The sequence below is a fragment of the Erythrolamprus reginae genome, chromosome 2 (genome assembly GCF_031021105.1).
Source record: "Erythrolamprus reginae isolate rEryReg1 chromosome 2, rEryReg1.hap1, whole genome shotgun sequence".
NCBI classification, from domain to species: Eukaryota; Metazoa; Chordata; class Lepidosauria; order Squamata; family Dipsadidae; genus Erythrolamprus; species Erythrolamprus reginae.
In genome coordinates this window covers 314,640,918-314,667,056 of record NC_091951.1, presented here as the reverse complement: position 1 = coordinate 314,667,056, position 26,139 = coordinate 314,640,918, and the positions used below count along the sequence as shown (strand labels likewise).

Here is a 26,139-nt window from a genome sequence, read left to right as displayed (position 1 = left end):
TTCACCGGACGCAGGAACTTGTCTTGCCGGATTTCTGCGTTCATGGATCACATCCGTTGGAACTTAAGTGGCATAAGGTGGACGTGCGCAGAGCTCTGAAACTCTATATCAGGCGCACGGCTCCTTTCCGTAGGACTGAGGCCTTGTTTATCTCCTTTGGTCAACATCGACTAGGTCTCAAAGTGTCCTCACAGACGATTAGTCAATGGTTGAAGCTTTGTATAGTAGAAGCGTACAAAGCAGGTTCCCAGACATTGCCTAGTGGAATCACGGCTCATTCAACTCGTAGTGCCGCTACTTCAGCGGCATGGGCCACACAGGCATCGATAGAGGACATCTGTAGGGCGGCCACGTGGGCCACCCCTACCACCTTTATACGGCACTATAAACTGGACACGTTTGCTTCGGCTGAGGCGGCCTTCGGGAGGAGAGTATTGCAACGAGTGTGTGACACTACAGGGTCATGATTCAATGATATCCCTCCCTTGAACACTGGAACTTGGGTATATCCCATGCTGGACTCTCCTTCCAGAGGCATGGGAGAAGAACCGTTGAACTTACTTGAACGGTCTTCTCCATGTCCTGGAAGGAGAATCCAAACCCTCCCATTGAACCATGGACAGTGATTGCGGTTCAGTTAATGGTTGTTGTTAGTTGTTTAATAAATTCTGTTTACCACTTGAATTCGTTTTTTAAAACTGAGGTACTGGGGCAGCAAGGGGGCGGTACCTACTTAATATGTTAATTATATTAATTTAAAACTCAGTCCCTACCAATAAGACTTGAGCTAAATCCCATGCTGGACTCTCCTTCCAGGACATGGAGAAGACCGTTCAGGTAAGTTCAACGGTTCTTCTATAGCTTGTTTGTTGAAGCCTGTGTTTCTATATAACGTACTGAACTAATAACTGCTTTATATCATGCAAGAAAAGCCTATTTTTTCCAAAATGACTTCTCATAAGCATGTACTTCTATTCTTTAAGCAGATTACAAAAGTAATTTCGCTTGAATACATAACAGGCACTCTTTAGATCAGATTGATGATTTTTTTTGTAGAGCAAAGGGATCCATTACTGATGCTTTTTTGCCTCCCTCCCTCCCTCCCCCTCTGTGTGTGTGTGTGTGTGTGTGTGTGTGTGTGTGTGTTCCATTGGCTTGACTGGAATTATTGTCAGCAGTTCTTTGCTGCTTTCATTTTTGTGCCCCCTGTTTTTTCTTCCCCTTTTCCTATCTTTTTATTCTTCCCAGCAGGATCATCCCTGCCATGGCCGCCAAATAAATTTTCCTGGAACATGTCAGAACATGTCAGTTTGACACCCCCTGTCTTAGAGCATCTGAGTTACAAAGTACAGTGATACCTCGTCTTATGAACTTAATTGGTTCCGGAAGGAGGTTCGTAAGGCGAAAAGTTCGTAAGACAAAACAATGTTTCCCATAGAAAACAATAAAAGCGATTAATGCGTGCAAGCAAATTTTTTTTTTGCAAAACGGCACTCCGCTGGGCACCGCCACCCAGCTGTCACCTTTTGAAACAGCCAGGTGCTTCTCGGCATTCCCTCGAACCCGGAAGTTCGGCAAAAGTTTAGGTTCGGCATTGGGGTTCAGGAGGCCGCCGAGAAGCGCCGCCGCCCAGCTGTCATCTTTACAGAAGAGCCATGGAGCTGTCGGCTGGTCGGGAGGCTTAAACGGAGGTGGGGAATCCCATGGGCGGAGCTTTGACGTCACGGAGACGTCCTTCCTGGCCGGCCACCTCCGTTTGAGTCTCCCGACCGGCTGAAGTTCGGCGTTTGGGTTCGGGAGGCCGCCGAAGAGCGCCGCCGCCCAGATATCACCTTTTGAAACAGCTGGATAGCTTCTCAGCGTTCCCCCCGAACGCCAAACCCAGAAGTTCGGCAAAAGTTCGGGTTCGGCATTCGGGATGCCACCGAGAAGCCTCTGGTTGTTTCAAAAGGTGACAGCCGGGCATTCTCGGCGGCCTCCTGAACCCGAACTTTTGCCGAACTTCCGGGTTTGGCTTTCGGGGCGGCAGGTTCGTAAGGCAAGAAAAGTTTGTAACAAGAAGCATCAAAATCCCGAACCCTGGGTTCATATCTCGGAAAGTTCGTAAGACGAGGGGTTCGTATCACGAGGTACTACTGTACTGTTTCTAGTAGCCAGAATCCTGTCAAATGGATGTCAGAAATCATGGGCACTCTCAGCACAGAAAGTGTTCAGCATCATCTAGCTGACACCATCATTCTGTGTTAGACCCAACTTTATAACTAAAGTGAAAGGTTTTTTCCACCATGGATCCACCCTTCTGCCCTGTGATATCCCTACCTAGACTTCAAAACCTTACCAATCATAATCTCCAGATGGAACAGGGTTTGCATCAAATTAACATCTATGACTGCAAATAAGTCCACCCCACAAAAACCTCTGGCACTTATGACATTAGCTGTCCCCCACTTAAATGCCTCTGGCAGACAGCAACTAGAATAGAATAACTTTTATTGGCCAAGTGTGATTGGACACACAAGGAATTTGCCTTTGGTGCATATGCTCTTGGTGTACATAAAAGAAAAAATACATTTGTCAAGAATCATGAGGTACAACACTTAATGATTGTCATAGGAGTCAAATAAGAAATGAAGAAACAATCAATATTAATAAAAATATTAAAGATACAAGCAACAAGTTACAGTCATAAGTGGGAGGAAATGGGTGATAGGAATGATGAGAAAAAACTAGTAGTAATAGTAGTGCAGACTTAGTAAATAATTTGACAGTGTTGAGGGAATTATTTGTTTAGTAGAGTGATGGCGTTCGGGAAAAAACTGTTCTTGTGTCTAGTTGTCTTGGTGCGCAGTGCTCTGTAGCGACGTTTTGAGGGTAGGAAACAGTTTGTGTCAGTAAATATTTTCACCACCCTCTTTTTGACTCGTGCAGTATACAGGTCCTCAATGAAAGGCAGGTTGGCAGCAATTGTTTTTTCTGCAGTTCTGATTATCATCTGAAGTCTGTGTCGGTCTTGCTGGGTTGCAGAACCAAACCAGACAGTTATAGAGGTAGATCTCTATATTATCCTATAAAGAGAATATAGAGATCTATCTATAAAGCATATAAAGTTAACTTTCATAAGTTGGCTGCAGGTTCCATTCAGGCAGGGAGAATATTTCAGAAATAGCTCCCAGTGGGGATTAGGGGGGGCTCATGATTGTAAGATTCCACCCTTCGGAATAGCTTTGGTATGTCCCACTATAGAATTTCCTGGCTCCACCGTACGAAAACAGCACATTTTTCTAGTTTTGCCTCCAGGGCTATTAGGAGGGGAGATACCCATTGCAAGATGCTCTCTATAGACAAAGAACCATCGCAATAGGGCGAAGGGATAACTTTATTTTCTGAAATCTTCAGTATTTTTACCTTGTTTGAGGGGGTGGTCCATGAAAGAAACAGCAAAGGTCTTTATACACTGAGTTCCTGGAATGCAGATGGGTAACTTCTACTTTATTTCTTCTTCCTAAACATTTCAGTAATTGAAAATGATTGTAATTCATTCTCATTCGTATTCTCCACCCTTCCTTCCACTCTCTTTCATTCTAGGTTTTGTTTTGTGTTCTATTAAAATAAGAATGACTAGAAACTGATTGCTCTTTTTTGAGGCAGTCAAAAATATCACAATTCATAGAAACTTCAGCTATGATGTTTTGTTAAAATGCTAATTTTTATTTCTTCTGTTTTAATCACTTTTTATAAAAAAATATTTTTATCTTTAAATTGGTTTCTGTTCCTTAATTTGTTAACTATTTTAGGGAATTTTAATTAATAGAGAATATCTTTAAAATATATGATGGCTAGATGAAACTATATGAATGAATTGTACATTAACTGAAAGCTGTTTGGGAGAAGTTAGTCTTTTTTTGTGTGCGTGTGTCTGTGAAAGTTCATCCACAATTTCCTCTTTAATCCTGGTTTAGAATTTTTTCAGACACCAAGACAATTTTAGTATTTTTTTAGACCCTATGACAATCATTATATATTGCAGTGTTTCCCAACCTTGGCAACTTGAAGATATCTGGACTTCAACTCCCAGAATTCCCCAGTCGGCATTTGCTGGCTGGGGAATTCTGGGAATTGAAGTCCAAATATCTTAAAGTTGCCAAAGTTGGGAAACACTGATATATTGTATCTCATGATTCTTGACAAATGTGTCTTTTCTTTTATGTAACTGAGCATATGCACCAGTAACAAATTCCTTGTGTGTCCAATCACACATAGCCAATAAAGAATTCTATTCTATTCTATTCTATTCATGAAGTACATATCGTCTGCAACATCGTTGGCACCATTTGTTTGTTATTTTTGTTATGGCAAAAAGTTCCATTGCATTTTCTGTCTCTAGATTGACCACGTCCATAGTTTGAAATGCTCTTCTGGTATGTGTGAACCCAGCCTTTTATATTTCTACTGAAGTCCTTTAGGTCAGAGGTCCCCCAACCGCCGGTCCCGCGGACCGGCACCGGGCCGTTGGGGGTTTTCAGCCGGTCCGCGGCGCCAGGGCCCCCCTCGGGCCTTTCCGCACCACCAGCGGGCGCTCCCCCCCGCCAGCCAGCCAAGCCCCCCGCGCCCGCCGGAACCGGCTCTTCGCTCTCCCCCCCGCCGCCCGCGCCGCGTTTGCAGGAGGTGGGGAGGGTCGGGGCGGCCCGCCAAGGCCAGGAGGGACGCCGCTGCCCCCCCCTTCCCTCTCTTCCGCCCGCCGCTGCGCCTCCTTGACGCCGAGAGGAAATGCCGGCAAAGGCTTTTCTCAGCGGAGGTCTTCAATGTCGGGGGGCGCACGGGCGGTTGCACGCGCTCCCTATCTCCCTGCTAGCCCACTCGGAGTATTCAAAATAAGAAAAACCTTTGCCGGCGAAGGCTTTTCTTATTTTGAATATTCCGAGTGGGCTAGCAGGGAGATAGGGAGCGCGTGCAACCGCCTGTGCGCCCCCCGACATTGAATATCACCTTCGCCGGCCCCACCTCTCCTGCAAACCCCCCTTGCTGAGAGCCCGGGGCGAAAGTGCTCTCGCAAAGGTGAGGGCGGGCAGGGCGTGCGCGCGTCACCGCTGAGAAGAACGGAGAACGAGAGTGAGTGATAGCAACAGACAGCAAGATAGAGAGAAAGTGAGAAAGAGAGAGTGAGAGAAATGGGGGGAGAAAGAGATAGCAAGAGAGAGAACAAGAGAGAGAAAGAACGTGAGAAAGAAAACAAGAAAGAGTGAGGAGAGAGAGAAAGCAAAAGAGACAGAAAGAAAACAAGAGAGAGAAAGTGAGAAGAAGAGAGAGAAAGAGGGGGAGAGAGAGAGAAAGAGAGGGAGAGGGAGAAAGAGAGAGGGAGAGGGGGGGAGAGATAGCAAGAGAGGGAGAGAGAGAAAGAGAGAGGGAAAGGGGGGAGAGATAGCAAGAGAGGGAGAGAGAGAAAGAGAGAGGGAAAGGGGAGAGAGGGGGGAGAGAAAGAGAGGGAGAGAGAGAGGAGATAAAGGAAGAGGAGAGAGAGAGAAAGGAAGAGAAAGAAAGAAAGAGGGATAGAAAGAGAGAGAGAGTGAGAGATGCTCAGTGAGCCTTTCTTTGAAGTTGCCTTTCTTTCTTTCTTTCTCTTTCTTGCTTTCTTTCTTGCTCTTTTTCTTTCTCTCTTTTACCTTCCCTTCCTCTATTTCTTCTTTTCTTTCTCCTTCCTACCTTCTTCCCTTACTCTCCCCTTTCATAAGTTTCCTTGCTTCCTTCCTCTGTTCCTGTCCCTTCCCCCCTTCTTTCTTTCCTTCCTTCCTTTCCTCCCTCCATTTCTTGCTTTCCTTTTCCTTCCTCCCTTCTTTCCTCCCTCATTCCCTTCTTTCACTCCTTCCTCTCTTACTCTCCCCTTTCACACCTTTCCTTGCTTCCTTTGCACCCTTCTTCTGTTCCTGTCCCTTCCCTCTTTCCTTCCTTCCTTCCCACCCTCCGTCCATTCATTCACCCATTCCTCTCTTGATCGCCCCTTTTACGGCGCCGCTGACAGCTAGCTCCCCCCCCCCCACCGGGCCATGGAAAACTGGTCTAGCTTAAAGCCGGTCCCTGGTGCAAAAAAGGTTGGGGACCTCTGCTTTAGGTGATGTTAGTTTGAGGTTCAAGCAGTTAATACATCAGGTGGGCCATCTACGTTATGGTGGACTTTTTAGAACTCTGATTTTGGAGGTCCCTGCCTTAGCTTGCATTTCTTAACAGCAATAACAATAGCACTTAGAATTCACAGCTCTGTTTAAGAGGTTTACATATTGCCCCCAACAATCTGGGTCTTCATTTTACTGATCTTGGATGGATTGAAGGCTGAGTCAACCTTGAACTGGTCAGGATTGGAGGAATTGAACTCTTGGCAAGCTAGCCTGCAGCGATACTGTATTCTAAGCACTGCGCCATCATATATCTTAATTATTTAGGGTTCACTGTTTATGAGGCATTTTTATCTTTTGTGTGTTTGATGTTCCATTGCATTTTCTGTCTCTAGATTGACTGCCATGTGCCTATTGTTGCACATTCAATTGTTTTTATTTTGTTATTTCATTTTGTTTCTAAGAAAACAAAGTACATAAAATAATATAGTGTATTTCAAATAAAATAATACTTTAGATAACATGTTCTGAATGGGTACAAAAAATGAGTGGGATGGTATGCATTTTTAAAAAAAATATAGTTTTCTCCAATTTTGCACCTTGAGGATATGCTAGAATTAAGTTTCAAAACCTAGCCTGTAATTGCTAAATGTGTTGCAGTTCCTAAACATCTGGAGACTATCAGTTTGGGGAGGGCTGCTCCGATGTACATATAACTTTTAAAAATTCCATTTGGATTCCTAAGATGAAATGATTACAGTAATAATTCTGCATGTGTTTGTGAACTCTCCTAAAGGGATGGCCTTCCCTGTGGATCTCCTGGATAACTACAGCCATGAAGATCTTGAGAATTCTGGAGAGGATTATCTATCTGAACTTAGATCTGGAGATCCAGAAAATCCAGAATATCTTTCTCTCAGTGATAATATCAAGGTAAGATTGGAATCATTGCTATTTCATTTTAATGTTTACAGAAATTGTATATTTGTATATTTCCTGAAACTGTGTTGTCAGATAGGTAATAAGTACTAATTGCAGGCTCGTTAGTCACCAGCTAGACTAGGCAGAAAAAACTCAACAAATAACTCCAATAACGAGAGAATACATGTATCACATCACTGAACTAAAATTCTTGGTGCATTCTGGGCTTGGTTGTTTGCTTGCAGACATTTCAATACTTGACCAGATAACATCATCAATGCTATTGAATATGTGGTTTGTTCTCTGTTTATATGCAGTAGCTTGTTCTGCCAGTGTTGGCATTTTTACATGCCATTAAAAAATGACAGTAAGAAAACTACCGTGTTTCCCCGATAGTAAGGCAGTGTCTTACTTTCTTTTTACCCCCAAAAGCCCCACTGTGTCTTACTTTGGGGGTATGTCTTATATTGTCCCGGGCACCGGGGCCGGCTCGTCTTCGGGCTTCGGCGAGTCAGAGGGAGGGCATTTCAGCACACAAACGCTTCGAGGAAAAGGAAGGGACGCGGTCGCCCCCCCTCCCCTGCCGAACCTTTCCTTTCGGTCTCCACCCCCCCACCTCCACGCCGTCTTCTCTCCCTCCAATCACCCCCCATCCATCCCCCCTCCCCCCTTCCAATGGGCTATTGGACGTGGCCAAACCCTGCACCTCCCGCGTCTCGTGTCCTCGGCGGTAGCGCATAGAAACACGTTCCCAAGCAGGAGCAGCGGTGGCAGCGGCAGCAGCAGCAGCGGTGGTGGCAAGGAGAGGAGCCCTGCCTCGGATACGAAAGGCGGACCCAGGCGAGCGAAGCCGAGTGACAGCAGCAGCACCTCAGGGGCGAGTCCAACGAAGGGACTCCAGCTTTCCCTGTATTCCTGGAGCTGCCGCGCCTGCCTCTTTCCCTTTTTTTGCCGGTTGTGCGCGCCACTTGTGCACGCCGTGTGTGGTGTGGCGCGGTGTCTGTTTGCAGCAATGGCTGCGGCGGCAGCAGCAGCGAGCAACAAGGTGTCGGGAAGGCTCCAGGGGAATGCGGCAGTAGCCTCCCCAGCTGGGAAGAGCGAAGATTCTCTCTCTCTCTCTCCCCCGTCACCCACCCTCATGTTCCCCTCAGACCTCCTGGCGTTTACGCGCCGGCTTGGGATCCTGCGCAAGTGGGTTTTCCGCGCTTTCTGGCTCTCCCTCGCAGCGTTGGGGCTGCCGCCGCCGCTGCCGGGTCCCCCGCTCGACCTATTTCTCCCTCCCCTCGCGCGTGAGTAACCGCTTCTTTCAGTAGGAAAGCCCGTGAGGAGCGGCGGCGGCGACAGCGTTTCTCTTGTGTGTGTGTTTGTGTGTATGTGTAGGTGAGGTGGAGACGCAGGTGGTCGGGAGAGTAAAGTGGAAGCGCGCGCTGGTCCGACGGCGAACTTTTCTTTCCGTAACATGGGCGTGTGGGGGGGGGGGGAATGAACAGGCTGGTGCTTGGAAGTCTCCTATCTCACCTTTGCTTTAGCCTGTGCGACCTGCCTTCCTTCCTGCTTGCTGGAGAACGAGAGCACCTTCACAGCCCCTCACTCAAGCACACAGCCAGGCTGGGCCAGAGCACCCTCAGGCTTCTTGGCGCAGGATCCCAAGCCGGCGCGTAAACGCCAGGAGGTCTGAGGGGAACATGAGGGTGGGTGACGGGGGAGAGAGAGAGAGAGAATCTTCGCTCTTCCCAGCTGGGGAGGCTACTGCCGCATTCCCCTGGAGCCTTCCCGACACCTTGTTGCTCGCTGCTGCTGCCGCCGCAGCCATTGCTGCAAACAGACACCGTGCCACACCACACATGGCACGCACAAGTGGCGCGCACAACCGGCAAAAAAAGGGAAAGAGGCAGGCGCGGCAGCTCCAGGAATACAGGGAAAGCTGGAGTCCCTTCGTTGGACTCGCCCCTGAGGTGCTGCTGCTGTCACTCGGCTTCGCTCGCCCAGGTCCGCCTTTCATATCCGAGGCAGGGCTCCTCTCCTTGCCGCCACCGCTGCTCCTGCTTGGGAACGTGTTTCTACGCGCAAAGCCGGCGGCGGGAGCGGCGGGGTCCAGCCCTCTAGCCGGCGCCTCGCCAGCTATCCGCCGCTTCTTTCTTCTCCGCCTCGCCTCCGCTACTCCCGCCGCCGCCTTTTCTCTCCCCACCGGGCAAGAGGCCGGGCGAGCAGGCTGAGGCGCTGGAACTGGGGCTGCCTGTCCTTGGCGTGAACGGCCGAGGAGTCCTTCTTATCCGTGCCGGGTTTGGGAGACTCTCCTGGGCGCGAAGCTCCCTCGCCAGCGCCGCGAACTGCTCCAACGCCTCCCTCGCTTTTAGTACCGTGTTTCCCCGAAAGCAAGACATATGTCTTACTTTCGGGGTATGGCTTATATTAGCCGACCCCCCTGAAACCCCCCGTATGTCTTACAATCGGGGGGGTCTTACTATCGGGGAAACACGGTAAGAAGGAAGTTTTTAAAAAACAAAAAACCTAGAACACATAGTTTTCAGCAGCCATCAACTCCAGGCAAATATATAAATATAGTATATACAGAGAATTAACCTCTAGGCCAGAGGATCTGATCCCTTCAGCTTTGTACCAGGGAGGGGCTATATGTTTTTTTTCTCCTTCTGTCGGATCATCCTGGTATATTGATGGAGCTTCACAGCTTCTGCCTCTGCCTCTCAGCAAACAGCAAACAGTACAGATGATATACATTGTTTTCTGTGCATGTGTATTTCTGTGCATGTGTGCCAGAATTGGGGAAATGTACATTAAGTCAGGGTCTAACTCAGCTGCCTTGTCTTAATACTGCAACAGGACACTGTTACATTTCAGACTATACTTAACTAACTGTTAAAATTGATGTGGCTTTCTGGAAATATGCATTATTCTCTACTATTTAAAAGAAGATACAAAAGCACTTGGACTCTTCAGGTCAAGCATTTATTTTTAAAAGCGTCTTCATTTTGTTAAGTTGTCTAGAACAATAATAAAGCAGTCATTAAAAATAAGAATAAGAATTTGAACTTTCTGTAGATATTTATAGTTATTTACTCTTTGAAGCAAACAACAAACAGGTAGTTTCAGCCCAGCCTGATTAGCAAAAGAAAATAAAAATTGGCCTCTACTTCCCAGCAATTTGCCTCCTTGTAGTTTTAGTTTCACTTTCAGTTTTAGCACAAGCAGCTGATAGTTTCAGGCTTCAGGGATTGCCATAGCCTTGTGATGGCGAACCTATGGCACGCATACCACAGATGGCATGAGGAGCCATATTGGAGGGCACATAAGGTGTTGCCCTATGTCATCTCCAGCATTCATTCGCGTGCTAGCCAGCTGATTTTTGGCCTTGGGAAAGGCTGTTTCGCTTCCTGGAGGCTTCAGGGAAAGCTGCTCTGAAGCCCCGGAGTGCAAAAAATCACCCAATGGGCAAACCAGAAGTTCAGAAAACTGCCTTCTAGTTTGCCCATTGTGCTGTTTTTTGCACTCTGGGACTTCAGCACAATGGGCAAACTGGAAGTCAGTTTTTCCGAACGTCCGGTTTCCCCGTTTTTTCACTGTCCCAAGCTTTAGTGATGCCTGTGGCTGGGGGGTGGATTGTGGATTATGCATATACACAGGGGAGGTGTAGGGGGTGCACATGGATAGGGGAGAGGGAATGGGTGTGGGCACATGCACGTGTGTTGGCACCCGCACCCACCCACCCGCTTTTGGCACATGAACCAAAAAAGGTTTGGCATCAATGCCATAGACTATTGCCGCCTGCCTGCAGCCTGAATCAGCTGATGGTCAGGAGGTCGATAATCAGTTACTTGTGCAAATCTGGCGTTGTGCTGTTTGCTGCAAGGAGGCAATTTGCTGGGAGGCAGAAGCCAAAGGGTGGGGTTGGCTGGTTAGATTCAGTATATAAGATGAAGTCAAGTGTTCGTCTTTTAGGAGGGAAAAAGGCACGTCTTATACTCTGAAAAATACAGTAGTTTCTTTAAACTACTTGTGGTGAAACTAGCCCTACCAATACTAGAAGGGCAAGCAACCAAATGTAAATAGGGAGCAACCTATACACCTTTTAGCACCGATGGAGTTACTTAGTGGAGTAATGAGATGTCTGCAAACAAATAACCAAGAGAGCTTCAAGGCTTTCAATGTCTTCTGTTTTTGATGATTCAGAAGTTCAGAACAGCTGAACTTCTATTTTTAGATTGCAGCCTTGAGTCCTTAATAATTGATCCAGGAAAACAGAAGACCAGTGCTTACTATTGTGTGTGTTCTTGTGCCATTATATCTTAACCTTTAAATGCTGGAAGGTTGGGCAAAGGAACTTATAATTGTTTCTATTATACATCTGAATGATTTGTTTTATTTATTTATTCAGTTAATTTAATTCAATTTCTTTAATATTTAATAATATGTAGGCCAGCCAACTTTACAACTTGTGGAAGCTTGTAATAAATAAACTATGAAATATTTATATGAAAAAACCCAGTTTGTTTATTTATTTTATTTGTTCGATTTTTATACCGTCCTTCTCCTTAAACTCAGGGCGGCTTACAACATGTTAGCAATAGCACTTTTTAACAGAGCCATATTGCCCCCACAATCCAGGCCCTCATTTTACCCACCTCGGAAGGATGGAAGGCTGAGTCAAGCTTGAGCCGATGATGAGATTTGAACAGCTGACCTGCAGATCTAGCAGTCAGCTTTAGTGGCCTGCAGTACTGCACCCTACCTGCTGCGCCACTCCGGCTCTATAGTTAAAACTAGTTAATACTTTTAATAAATTATTGCTAGTGTTAGGCATATTTTTGTCCTTTAATGGACTGGTTTCACCATTTTGGGAAAGGTCATCTGAATGGGGGGTGCATCTGATCTCTGCAGGGAAGCTTTTCCCCATAAAGTCTACAGAGAGGGGAGGCATACAAATCTAATAAATAAATAAAGGGGCTACTGCTCAGAATATCATTCTTTGGTTCCAGTTTTCTCCCCCCCACCCAGGTCCTTTGAGGGATGGGCAACCAGAGCATTCTTTCCCAGTTAGATTGTATAGGATGGCCATATTGTTGCTCCTGAATGGAACAAAGCTCTAAGTCAGGTGTGTCAAACTGAAGACCTGGGGGCTGCTGCATCATGCACTGGCCATGTCCACCCCGGCTCTGGAAAGGCAAAAAATGTCACCATACATCACATGATGTCATGCAATGTGATTGAGTTTCACACCCGTCGAAGTGGATCATGCATATGATGACCAGCATCTTGAGTTCAGCATAGAAGCCTACAGGTAGCCAGGGGTAGGTAATATTCTGCTAAATTGACCAATGCCAGTCCAAAAACAAGCCATTGTATTATTATTATTATTATTATTATTATTATTATTATTATTATTATTTATTAGATTTGTATGCCGCCCCTCTCCGAAGACTTGGGGCGGCTCACAACAGTAATAGAAACAATATAACAGTGAAACAAATCTAATATTAAAATAAAACATATCTAAAACCCCAGCAATTTAAAACCATATAACACATACACACCAAACATAAAATATAAAAGCCTGGGGTGAGGATGTCTCAGTTCCCCCATGCCTGGTGATAAAGGTGGGTCTTGAGTAATTTGCAAAAGACAAGGAGGGTGGGGGCCGTTCTAATCTCTGGGGGGAGTTGATTCTAGAGGGCCGGGGCCGCCACAGAGAAGGCTCTTCCCCTGGGGCCCGCCAAAGGACATTGGTCGATGGGATCCGGAGAAGACCAACTCTGTGGGACCTTATCGGCTGCTGGGATTCGTGTGGTAGAAGGCGGTTCCGGAGGTATTCTGGTCCAATGCCATGTAGGGCTTTAAAGGTCATTACCCACACTTTGAATTGTGACAGGAAACTGATCGGCAGCCAATGTACCAGCTACCACTTCCTTCAAGGACATTAGTTTGATAACCAGGGCATGAGTCTCTCTCTTTAATGTCTCTTGCTTCAAGAATGTATTGTGTCAGCAATTCCGCCACCCAAATGAATAGAAGTAACAATAATGAACTTTTTCCTCTTTCTCATAGGTTCCAATTTGTTTGTCAACTGTAGGCTTTGTCCCTCTTTATGGCGGCGAAGAAAGACACAAAATCCTTGCTTTATTTGCACCGGAGGATTCACTTGCAGGTTTCTATTACATTTTGAATTGTAATGATATAGCATTTTGATCTAAGTGATTTTTTTGTTGGCTTTTGATAAGAAGGAAATACTGTAGAAATCATGCTAAAAACGGGGATGTAATTGAAACTGGGCAAAAAGCCTTTTGGTGCCAATAGCTTCTCCCTTCCAGTTTTGTAATGTTTGAAAGACTTGATTTGATTATTGATTGAATAATTTAATCAGACTTGATTCAATCACTTTACCAAGCTTTGATTGAACTGGTAATTTTAGTAAAATAAGCCTGGAATTGAAGATTTAGAGTTCTCCTGAATGTTCTCCTCGTACATGAAAAAAATAAATCATGCGTGAATCTAAGGTTAATTGTGATTTGTTCTTACTAGAGCAGACTGTCATTTGACGCCATTTTGTTGCTATCATAGTACTGTAGTTTTTCCTGGTATATGTTCCTTTCCTTAATTTTACTTAGATAGTTGAGGGCTTCCTTTGATTCAAGTAAGTATCATAGTTACTTATTCAAATAAGTAGTTTCTTTTAAGTTTGGTAATTTAGAAGTTGAGGTGGAACCCAATATGTTTCAACTGCTGTTCTGTTCAGAAGTCGTCTCTTGCATGTAGAACCCATATCTCTTTTGAAAATGAGCATATTATGGGATAATTGTTGGATTTCTAAGCTGCCCTGAATCTGCGGAGAAGGGCGGCATAGAAATCCAAATAATAAATAAATAAATAACCTAGAAGTGACTGCTTCTAAAATGGGACCAATCCCAAAAATGCATGCACTTAACATGCATTTAGTATTATAATTAAGAATGACACTAATGTGAAATGTATTATCTCCACAACCAATTATATTTACTAGGCATAATTAGAATTGAAAGATTGAACACATTCTTACTTTATATTCTTTTCTTCTTTGAGCTGTTGCCCTGTTTCTGGCTGATCAGTGGTGGACTATCGATGATATTTTGAGAACATCATTTCCTTCTAGAGAAGGACTTCTACGGGTAAATAAAGTTGTACCTCTATTAAAGTGTTCAATAATGAAATCTTAAACTTAACATAAATAAAAGAAATGTCTAGCTTATTCCAGTGTGCAGTCTGATTTACTTGAAATAGAATTGCCTGTGTATACTCTGTGACAAGCATTTTGAATTGTAGTGATGAGTAATTAATAATATGGACAATGCCTTGAATACCGATTTATGACTGCAATTGTTTTATAGTTCTAGCATCTCTCATACTTGGTAATGCTGACTAGGTCTGCTAGAGAGATAGAGTGAGAGAGAGCAAGCAAGAAGCAGGTGAGCACACAACCCATGGGACTGGCTCGGCTTCTCTGGGCTCCATCTCTAGAGGCATTTTTAAACGCACTCCTGACTGAGTAGGTGGCGGGGCAGGGATGGAGGCTCGCGTCCTCTTCATTGCAGGCAGGAGCGTGTTTCAAAACACTGCCATAGGCGGAGCCCAGAGGAGCGGAGCCATTCCCGCAGGGTGTGCACGCACCCACCTCTTACTTGCTCTCTCCCTCCTCTCTCTCCCATCGAAAAGAGTGCCCGCTGCAAAAAGAGCAGCTCCTGGCATGTCCCCCCCTTTCCCCAGAAAGTAATTGGGAGGGGCTTATTTTTGCGTGGGCTTATTTCAGCGCATGTGCTGAAAAGCCTGGTTGGCCTTTTTATGGGGACATGCATCTTTTTCAGGGAAGCACAGTATAAATGTGGACTTTATATGAGACTTCTGGCTATGTTTTCTAATTCATGTGTGCTTTTGTAGGTGAAAAAAATTGGGGAGAGAGTGGTTCTTTATGTGCTCAACAGAATAATTTATCGTAAACAAGAAATCGAGAAAAATGAGGTCCCGTTCCTTTGCCATGGTAGCCATGATTATGCAAAAATTCTGTGGAGGAAAGGAATGGCTATTGGTTTTTATTCAGTTAAACTTCCAGGTAAGAATATTCTTTCAAATGAAATAGTAATTTAGTGTGAGGCAAACAAAGCAAAACAAAACAAGCTCCTTTTACTTCACTTGCAAACAACTAGTCTATATTCACAATTCTCTTGTGTTATGCCGGGCTTCACGTTACGAGCCCCAATTAAGTCAGGAATTTAAATTCAAACACGCTGTTGCAGAGTAAACAGAAAAGCAGTTTATCCAAAATAATGCTGTGCACATGCACTTTAAGCTGAGCAAATTAGCTCACACACAGATAACAGTCCTTGAAAGCTGTGAGAGACAAAAACAAACAGAGCAGATAAGAGCAGCTGTGAGAGCGTCACAGCCAAACCTCTTTAAGCGAGTCCACAAGATTTACTTAGCTGTGAAATATCCCAAAAAGTCTGTGAAAGTCCAGGAACAATGCAAGCACGACGTATCCTTCTCCAAAAGGATAAACTCCCACATGCGCTCTCTGAAATGCTGGCAATTTATCAGCAACCTCATTAGCCTAATTGCCTCAGCCACAGGTGTTCTCCCTTATCTCTGACGATACCTGCGCAGTTGGTCCCTTCTAGCCATGAGCCTGCGCATTCTGGCATCTATCCACCGATCCTCCTGTGAGTCCGATGACCCACTAATGGGGTCATTAACTAATGGACTGGCTGCATCCATCTCTCTATCTGATTCTTCTTCTCCCCCAGCGCCTGACCTTGGCAAGACTATTCACTGTCAGAAGCTGATGGCAGTAAGACAAGTCTCTGGGAACCTGAGGATTCTCCTAAACCAATATCCAAATTCCCTGTTGCAGGAGCTGGCCCAGAGCCAACCACAACATCTTGCATTTTTATTTTGGAAATGGCAAGGAACACTTTTACTTTTTCAGTAGGATATAGAACAGAACATTCCTTAGGAGCTGGTTGGGGTTATTAGTGATGATGGTAGGGTTTGCTGTTGGCGAAACTACTATCAACCTGATTACTACCCCTGAAGGTAGCATAAACTTGTAAAAGTACACTGCTCAAAAAAAGTAATGCAAACTTCTGTGAAATCAAACTGTCCACTTAGGAAGCAACTCTGATTGACAGTCAATTTCACATGCTGTTGTGCAAATGAAATATTCAATGAGAATATTTCATTCATTCAGATATAGGATGTGTTATTTGAGTATTCCCCTTATTTTTTTGAGCAGTATATCTTTATAGAAATCATATGGTCCTGGGGGCCTAGGAAGCAGCTTTATAACAAAATTAATTTATAGAAAGAGGTGATCCTTAAAGTTTTCTAGTTCAGAAAAAAATATTTACATATATCTTGATGAGTTTCATTTTATTGGCTCCAACCCAAGCTTTTACTGCAACTCTGTATTGATATAACATTTGTCATACAATATGACAGAAGTCTATGGAAGGTTTTGAGCTTCCATTTGTGATTCTACATCTCCAGAACACGGATGTCAAGCTTCTCAGCACTGTTATCTTTAATTAATCATATTAATTATCCATCCTAAGATAAAATACAGGATACATTAATATATCCATAAAATACAGGAAATAGTATAAGGGCAGACTAGATGGATCATGAGGTCTTTTTCTGCTGTCAATCTTCTATGTTTCTATGTTTCTATATTGGTTCAGACTGAGATACAGTGGTAACATTATGCACATTATGAGAATATATGTTTATTTCTGTTCTCAATGCCAAATATGGACACTCAAAGTTGGAAATCAATGAAAAAAGAATAGAAAAGGAAAATAAATCCTTACAAATTAAGGCAGGGTTATCTCCTCAGCTCTCAAATCTACTTACCCAGATTGAAATGCAGTTGAGTGAGATTGATGTCACCAAACTCCTTTGCTAATTCTTGACATCTTAAATTAAATCCTATTTAAAGCTATAGACTCATTTCCATGTCTTTACAGACAGCTAAGAGATGGAACGGAATCACCGGTGTCTTTGTTCCTTTACTGCTATTCTCACATGGACTTTAATCTATTTTAATTGAGGGCCTTAGTGCAGACTTCCCTTGTTTTTCCCCCCCTCTCTCTCCCTTTCCCTCTCTTAATTTCCAAGGAAATCAGTTGCCAAGTGCAACAAATTATATGGCCTTGACAGTCTTAGAAACTTGATATTTGGCCAGATGGCCCTCCCTTCTGCCATGACTTGCCAAACCTTGCGGGAGGGTAAAAAGCAGATGGCAAGGGGTTCTTTTGTTTTAGTTGCTGATATTTGGACCTTCTTGAATAAATTTCGTGCAGAAGTTTTAGACAGATTAGAGGGTTGGCTTGCCCATTTTTGGAATTGTATATTCCTATTAGTAGAGAGCAGTTTAGCCTAACCGACTCCTTTGTTACTTGCAGGCTAGAACAAGTGAGGATCAAATTCCATAGTAGGCTGCTTTTACACTACTTTCTCCTAGTTTGCCAACCCTGATTGTATATAGGGTCTTGTCATCTGTACTCATGTTATCAGTTTGGTAACGCCTGGTCTGGTGTAGGTATGGTAGCAATAAGAAGATATAACCCCTCTTCCCGGATTTTTGATAAAAATTCCCTAAAAAAAATCCCTAAAAAGTTTAGGGAAGACTAAGATTCCTGGATATAAAAGGAGATTTTTAAAAACAAAACCAGACTGTATGGTTTCATAATGCATAACCTGATATTTTAACTTGTTCCAATTTGAATAATGTGAAGAGCCAGTTGAAAAGTAATAGGCTCATTATCTCTACAAACTGTTATTTGGATTTTGCTTGAGTTACATGCACAATAATCAGGACAGGTCCAGTATAAAGGACAAAAGATCCCTTTATAATGATCTAAAAGAACACAGTGGATTTTAGAGCAGGGTGATTGATTGCATTGCCAATATTATGGAGCCAACTATTGTTACTAAAGTCCAAAAACATATTTTAATCTGTCTTCTAAAGTCTAAAACGTTTGTAGATTTCATGTATTTTATTATTGTTGCCCAGAACCCTTGGTATGCATATTTGAAAATTTATTTTAGGGAAATAAAATGCCTCAGGTATGTAAAGATGATGACTCCTGAAATGCTAATTAGAATTGACTGTTGTCTTTGCAGGGAGCATTTGTAGTGCCTTTCTTACTCAGAGCTACCAGCTACCTGTCCTGGACACAATGTTTGTGAGGAAGAAATATCAGAGCAAAGACTATGGGGTTCTGATGCTGGAAGATTTTGTGGCTTCTTCCACAGAAGATACTCTTGGTTTGCGTTTCCCTTTAACATCTTTCATGCATACCGGTAAGACCTGCAAGATATTTCAGAATGTTCACTCTTTGCAATTTAGGAATAGAGTTTGATGTTGCATTCTTGCTGCTATCATTTATTTTAGCTTCAAGTCCATCCTTGTACACACAAAAACCAAATGTCTGAGAAATTTAGGTAATGCCTGTAATGTTTTAAGAACATTTTTAAAGTACAGTAATCCCTCGTTTTTCGCTGGGGATGTGTTCCAAGACCACCCGTGAAAAACGAATTTCTGTGAAGTAGAGGAAAGGTATTTTTTAATGTATTTAATGAGTATTTAACGAAGCCGCTCCGAGTCCTCGGAGAGAGGCGGCATACAAATCTAATAAGTAAGTAAGTAAGTAAGTAAGTAAGTAAGTAAGTAAGTAAGTAAGTAAGTAAGTAAGTAAGTAAGTAAGTAAATAAATAAATAAATAAATAAATTTGGACTTTTAAAACCCACCCTTTGCATTAAACAGTCATTCCATAATGTTTCTCAGCTGGAACTACATTTGATATCCTACCAGTTTCTTTAATAGAGTACAGTAGGACTGTAGAAGAATTTTATGAATTTTTAACGGATTTAAAATTTTTAATGGATTTAATGGATTTAAGCCCCCTTTGAAAACCCGTGAAATAGTGAATCCGTGAAAGATGAACCGTGAAATAGCAAGGGATTACTGTACTACCTGAGTTTTAACATCCTACGTTAGTGATGGCGAACCTATGGCACAGGTGGCATGTGGAGCCATATCTGCTGGCATGCGAGGTGTTGCCCTAACGCAGCTCCAATGTGCATGTTTGTTGCCGGCCCTCTGATTTTTGGCTTAGACAAATCGCCTGGGAGGGCGTTTTTGGCTTCCAGAGAGCCTCCAGGGGAATAGGAGAAGGTGTTTTTACTCTCCCCTAGCCACAGGGAAGCCTTTGGAGCGATCCTACTGGGCCTAACAGAAGTTGGAAAACAGGCCGTTTCTGGGCACTTACACATGTGTGATAGTGCACTCACATGCTCTTTCGGCACCTGAGGGAAACAAGGTTCGCTACCACTGTCCTAGGTAATCAATTACTTATATTCATCACTGCTTTCATTGGTACATTATTCAAGGCAAACATTTAGCAGTCCAAGAGCTGTCTGTGGCTTTTAAAGCAGTTGCACTCAACCAGGATAGGTGTACCTTATGCACCTGTTCTCTACAAACTGCAGGCTGCTTGTGCTTCTGTGTATGTCACACTTAGGTTTTTAATGCTGCCATATTTTGGGAGAGAGAGTGGGAAACTTGTAAAATAAAATAAAAACAAATCTGGATGGTTTACTGAATGAGTTCTATTTATCTTGCTCAGTTTGCCAGAAGTACTTTGAAAAGTATCCAGGGGATGGTGACCTTCTGTGGGAAGTTGAAGGCGTAGGCCACTGGCACCAGCGAACACCTATAACTACTGCTTTGCAGAGAGAAAGTTTAAAACTCAAAGGTAGGAGGGGTTGACAGATAATGCAGTTGGACAAAAATGGAGACTGAGAATTTTCACTAGCCTGTGGGTATTTTCCTGAGGTTCTAGAAAGATTTCTGTTTTTTAAGAACAGCAAAGACAAACTTCGTTGTGAACCAAGTTGTGGAACTGCAGGAAGTTTGCTTGGTTAAGGGAACCAGAATAGATTTGTAGGTAGAAGATTACTACAAATTGTGCAGAATGCAGCCGCCCATGTCTCTCCAATACTCTGCGGTCTGCATTGGCTACTAATTGGTTTCCGGACTCAATTCAAAGTGTTGGTTATGACCTATATGGCATGGGATTAGATTACTCACGGGATCGTCTCCTGCCGTATGAATCCCAGTGACTGGTTAGGTCCCACAGAGTCGGACTTCTACAGGTCCCGTCAACTAGACAGTGTCATTTGGTGGGACCTAGAGGAAGAGCCTTCTCTGTGTGTGGGGGGGGGGCTCTGTAATCAGCTCCTCCCAGAGATTTATACATCCCCCACCCTCCTCGCCTTTCGTAAGAGTCTGAAGATTCATCTATGCCACCAGACCTGGGCTCATTAGACACTGCCCCTGGCCGACAAATATATTGTGAGTTTGCTGACTGAATGGGTATGAGAGCATTTTAATTGGTTTTTCAGGTTTTTTAGACTATTGACTTTAATTAATTGGATTTGGATGTACACTGTTCTTTATATGTTGTAAGCCACCCCGAGTCCTCGGAGAGGGGTGTCATACAAATCCAATTAATAAAACAAATAATAAAATAATAAATATTATGCTGCCATAAGAAGTCCCAGCTTCTAGGTCTAGGACAACCTGCTGTGGCTAACTCACTATACACAGCTTGCCAAGGGAACCCACAAGGAGGTGTCCTGCAGTGAGTTATCCTGTAGAGAGTTGTCTTGTGGCAAGAGGGCCATGGTGAGTTGCCCCACCCCGGCCTTCTAGATGGGCTCAGAGTTCTGCACCTTTAAGGACTATTGTACACCTTTGTATAGTTGGCTAAATGGGGGTTTTCATAATGGTTCTAGTGGAAAAGAAAACAGGGCCCGCTCTTTTAGTTAAGTGTGCCCACAGAAAAAAAGAAAAAAAGAAATTTATTATTAACAGATACTGGGGGTGGGTGGGTGTTAATATTTTGTAATGGTTATATTTTTATTTTATTTTTTCCTATGAACAAGAAGCCTTGCAATTGGAAGCCAACACTTCCCAGAAGGAGGAATGGTTTCTGCACTCTGCCACAGATAACAGCCCATCGCATGAACAGGCAGTGGACCCCAGTGAAACACACTTAAGTGTAGGTATAAAATAGCTTCCTTTGAATTATTGCTCTGTTTTATATCTATGCATATATGGTTTTGTTAAATTGGCCTTTTCAAAATCCTTAATGTTTTTACTCAAGTAGAAAAATGGGAAACTTCTTACAATATCCAATTTTAACTTGCATTGCTTTGTCCACCCTCCACCCCCCGAGTTTATAATATTCTTGTGTAAATAAAGTATACATGTAGAATTAGACTTGAAGCAGTAATGTTTAGTGCTGTTCTGTTTACGGGCTGCAAAGAAGGTCTCAGATTGTGTAGCACTGTGGTAAACAGGGCAGAAAAATGCCGAAGACAGCTACAGGTGCATCCTGAATTTAATCCAGTTTCAGCAGTATGTGACATTTCTCCAAATTGCACTGTCAAAAAATCATCAGGAAATTGCAATTTTATAGGTGTGATTTTTCAATTTTTAGCAGTAAAAATGGGATGGAAGCCTTTAATCTTCCCCACCATTCAAATCTATAAAAACCATAAAGGAAAAAAGGTTGGACATCATTTAGCTAATATTAACAGTGTTTTCCTAATAGATTATCTCGGACTGTACTGATGAAGATTCTGGTGAAATATACACTGCTCAAAAAAAAAAGGGGGAACACTTAAACAACAGAATATAACTCAAAGTAAATCAAACTTCTGTGAAATCAAACTGTCCACTTAGGAAGCAACGCTGATTGACACTCAATTTCACATGCTGTTGTGCAAATGAAATAGTTGTACAAATGAAATATTCAATGAGAACATTTCATTCATTCAGATCTAAGATGTGTTATTTGAGTGTTCCCTTAATTTTTTTGAGCAGTATAGTTTAAACATTTTGTATTTCTCTAATTCTCTCATATATGTTAAATTTCCAAGTCCCCACCCCTTCTTCTCCTCTCTTTAAATTCTGTATTTTAACTTTTTATATTGACATTTTGTATAATAAAGTAAAAATCGGTATGGATATGTAACTGAATAAATGGAAGAAATCTATTAGCAGTGATTTACTTTAAAGAGTTTTGGGTTTATGTTATGGATTTATAAACTTAACTCTTCCTGTTTTTAGGTTGATGTCCATACAAATAAAGATGGCTTTGATGTATATGAAGGAACCTCTGAAGGTAAAAAAATGCAGTAGGCATCTTTTTTGGAAAAGATTCTTCTTTTATTATTCACTTTGTTCGTGAATGCATATGATTAGAGGTTGTACTTCAAAAGGAAGCTTATTAATAGAGGAGAATTATGTGTATGTGTTTTATAAAATATTCATTTATTTTCTCCCTGCTTCCAAACTCCACAGTTTGGGTGCGGTCTCCCTCTCTCCCTCCCTCTCTCTCTCTCCCTACCCCTCCCTCCCTCAAAACACACACACAAAACAAAGAAACGTAATTTATTTTGATAGTACAACTGCAGAAAACTTCAGAATATGGGTGGAAAAAATCAAATCAATAGTAAGGTTCATATCATGGCTGTAAGGCTGGAGACAGCTGGACTGTGGTTGAGCGTGAGATGAAAGGGGGCCGCATTGTCTCTGCTCCCCAGAGCTCTCTGATACTTCATTCCTGGTGTAGTACTGTTGATAAGATGGTTATTGGCTGCCCTCATGTCTCCTTGGAAGATTCTATTATCTGGCATTTCCCCTTCCTTCCAGTCCTGTATAGGACTTTTCAGCCTACATCTTTTCTTCTGGGGAACATTGATAATGATAAAAACAAGTCTACAAAGCCTCCTTTTGGCCCTTACATATTTGAAGCATTTGGTCAGAGAAAACAGTACTCCCCCTACTTAGTATGGGTTGGAACAAAAACAATGCAATTTAAAAATCAACTGTGTTAAAAATTAAAAAAATGGGAAAATGTAAAATTATATATTTGGTAGTCACATGCAGTAGCGGGTTCCTACCCATATGGTCGACGCCATCGTACTGGTAGCGAAAATTGAACTGTGCGTGCATCTCGGCATCTCCGTGTACGTGTGCAACCGAGCGAGATTTTGCTTCTGCGCATGCACGGAAGCAAAAAAAGGTCGAAATTTCACGTGTGTGTGTGTGTGTGTGTGCCCCCTCGTGACATTTCGCTTCCTGTGCATGCACAGAAGCAAAATCTCACGTCTTTGGCATGTGCACACATGCCAAAGACTATGGCCAAAGTCAAACCCAGCTCCTTTCTTTGCTCAGACCCAAATCGACCTCCCTGGCCCAGAAAACTGCAGCCACTGCAAACCCAACTAGACCTATAATAGAAGTCTTCCCACCAGCTCCATCCTAACCCAATGGCAGCCCTTGCAGAGAATTGCAAGCTAGAGAAATTCCCACATTCCATTCTTTATCAGTTGATGGCCTAAACATTCCTTTAACGAAGGACTCCCTGCAGTTCTGCCCTCTCCAGGGGCCATTTTGCCTAACAGTACAAATAGTAATTACAGCAATAAGGAGCTGCGTAGCTTCCCCAAATTGGCCAGCAAATCATATCCCTAAGATTTCCTGCCTCGTTTAATATCTGCTTCATATTATTATATTTATGAGGCCCTCTTGTTTGATTTGGGTTATTTACTGTAAATAATCCAAATCAAATAAGAGGGCCTCATAAATATAGTAATACATTGACACATCAACCCAAGTTTTAAGAGGTTTCTAGGACCCTAGGCAGGAAGGAAATATCCTTAGGCAGAATATTATTCCAGAGGGCAGGGACCATGACAGAGGAGACATACTTCTTCAGTCCTAGAAGATGACAACATTTAATAGAGTAAACCTGGATTATGCCATCTGTGCAAGCACAAAGAATTGGAGACAAGAGGTCCCTCAGATATCTAGCCTTATGCTATATTGGGCTTTGTAGCTACCCTGTTTCCCCGAAAATAAGACAGCATCTTATATTAATTTTTGCTCCCAAAGATGTGCTATGTCTTATTTTCAGGGGGTGTCTTATTTTTTTTCCCAATGAAGAAGTATTCACATTTATTGCTGAACAAAAAAAAAAAGAACATTTATTATATACTGTACAGTAGTTGTCAACACAAACCAGCATAACCAGACAAACTGTGAATCCTATCAAGAATTTCTTACTACTACCGTACCATTATTTCCATGTACAACTATTATACTTTCTTCAAATATGTGTTATTTATGTTCTGTTCGGGAACGCTGCGAAACGAAACCTCTCCTACGTCTTACTTTTTGGGGATGCCTTATATTAGGCAATTCTACGAAACCTCTCCTACGTCTTACTTTTGGGGGTGACTTCTTTTCGGGGAAACAGGGTAATAACAATGATAGCACCTTGAATTGCCCTCAGAAGCCATCCGACAACCAATAAAGCTTGGGTAGCAGTAGTGACCTATGGCTACATCAAAAAGTCCCTGTTTCTCTTGTGCTAAGATATTTTGAACTAGCTGTAGGTTCTGTGTGCTCCTCAAGGTCAGCCCCATGTAGAGTGTACTGCAATAATCCAGTTGTTAGGAGACTAGAATATGAGTGACGGTTTCCTAAATCTCTCCCATCAAAGAAAGGACAAAACTGGCGCACAATCTGTACTTGTGCAAAGGTCCTCCCAGCCACAACTGCCACTTGATTTTTTAGCAAGTCCAGAAGGATCACAAAGTTGTGCACCAGTCTAGAATGGGGAAGTGAAGTCCCCTTCAAGACCAAGGATGGTAACTGTTCTGTTTGGGCCTACCCAGATCGGAACACAGGAGAACCCACTCGCAGAAAATTCAAAACAAACACATCTATATTTAAAAAATGATTTGTACAAAAACAAGGTCAGGCTCTCAGTCCATGTTGGCAGCTTTCCCAGACAAATTGACTAATAGATAACGAACGGCTTCGGCCAGGAGCAAAATCCAATTTAGACATTCTTCAGTGCTCTAATGTCTTTTTAAACACACACTTACAAAGCTTCAGGCTTTCCTCAGACAGATGGATCTCTGCACGATGAATTTAAAGGGATAACAGCAATTTGCCAGCAAAGCATTTCTGGAACCCTGGATCTAGAATCTTTTCCATTATAAACGTTGAATCTCCACGCCTTATTACTCATAAATCCTTATATACTGTCTGGGTGTGGTCAACTGTTTCCTAGAGATATAACTTTAGACTTTCTTTTATAGACTTACCTTCTACAAGAGAGAGAGGGGCGGCATACAAATCTAATAAGTTTGTTTGTTTGTTTGTTTATTGATTGATTGATTGATTGATTGATTGATTGATTGATTGATTGGATTTGTATGCCGCCCCTCTCTGCAGACTCGGGGCGGCTAACAACAGCAATAAAACAGCATATAATAATAATCCAATACTAAAAACAGTTAAAAACCCATTACATTATAAAAGCCAAACATACATACTGATATACCATGCATAAAATTGTAAAGGCCTAGGGGGAAAGATTATCTTAGTTCCCCCATGCCTGGCGGCAGAGGTGGGTTTTAAGCAGCTTACGAAAGGCAAGGAGGGTGGGGGCAATTCTAATCTCTGGGGGGAGTTGGTTCCAGAGGGCCGGGGCCGCCACAGAGAAGGCTCTTCCCCTGGGTCCCGCCAAGCGACATTGTTTAGTTGATGGGACCCGGAGAAGACCCACTCTGTGGGACCTAACTGGCTGCTGGGATTCATGCAGCAGAAGGCGGTCCCTGAGATTATTATTATTATTATTATTATTATTATTATTATTTTCCCATAAAGATATTCCTGGCTGCTTCGTGACCTTCTGACCCTGGTAACTAAAAGGGGCTCCTGATTCCCAATGTTCCTCTTCTTCTCTTAGTCAGACATTACTATCATTGGGGTTTCTTCAGTCTCTGTGGTTCTCCAGGTTTCGCAGGTTCCAATTCTCCCTCACTCTCACTCTCTGACTCAGTTGTCAAGAATATTGGCCTAGGGTACCAAGATGGACCCAGTTCATCCTCCTCAGAATCTGTGACTAACTGAGCTGATTGTGGACCACTCACAACAGTAACATCCCTGACATTGAGGGCCAAACAGCTACATCAACTTAGTTT

At 43.0% G+C, this 26,139-nt stretch overlaps 1 protein-coding gene across 9 annotated transcripts in view; it reads left to right on the top strand.

Moving 5' to 3' along the window:
- Nucleotides 1–26,139, top strand: part of FAM169A (family with sequence similarity 169 member A) — a 62,580-nt gene that overhangs the window by 28,473 nt on the left and 7,968 nt on the right. For 5 of the 9 annotated variants that reach the window (XM_070743163.1, XM_070743172.1, XM_070743167.1 and 2 more), the window contains exons 2-9: nucleotides 6,904–7,040; nucleotides 13,089–13,188; nucleotides 14,100–14,185; nucleotides 14,952–15,123; nucleotides 18,192–18,371; nucleotides 19,698–19,826; nucleotides 21,019–21,134; nucleotides 22,208–22,262. In XM_070743163.1, the coding sequence (XP_070599264.1) occupies nucleotides 6,904–7,040; nucleotides 13,089–13,188; nucleotides 14,100–14,185; nucleotides 14,952–15,123; nucleotides 18,192–18,371; nucleotides 19,698–19,826; nucleotides 21,019–21,134; nucleotides 22,208–22,262 (975 nt within the window). The remainder of the gene's footprint in view (nucleotides 1–6,903; nucleotides 7,041–13,088; nucleotides 13,189–14,099; nucleotides 14,186–14,951; nucleotides 15,124–18,191; nucleotides 18,372–19,697; nucleotides 19,827–21,018; nucleotides 21,135–22,207; nucleotides 22,263–26,139) is intronic. The other 4 variants (XM_070743165.1, XM_070743169.1, XM_070743170.1 and 1 more) reach the window with 1 other exon arrangement.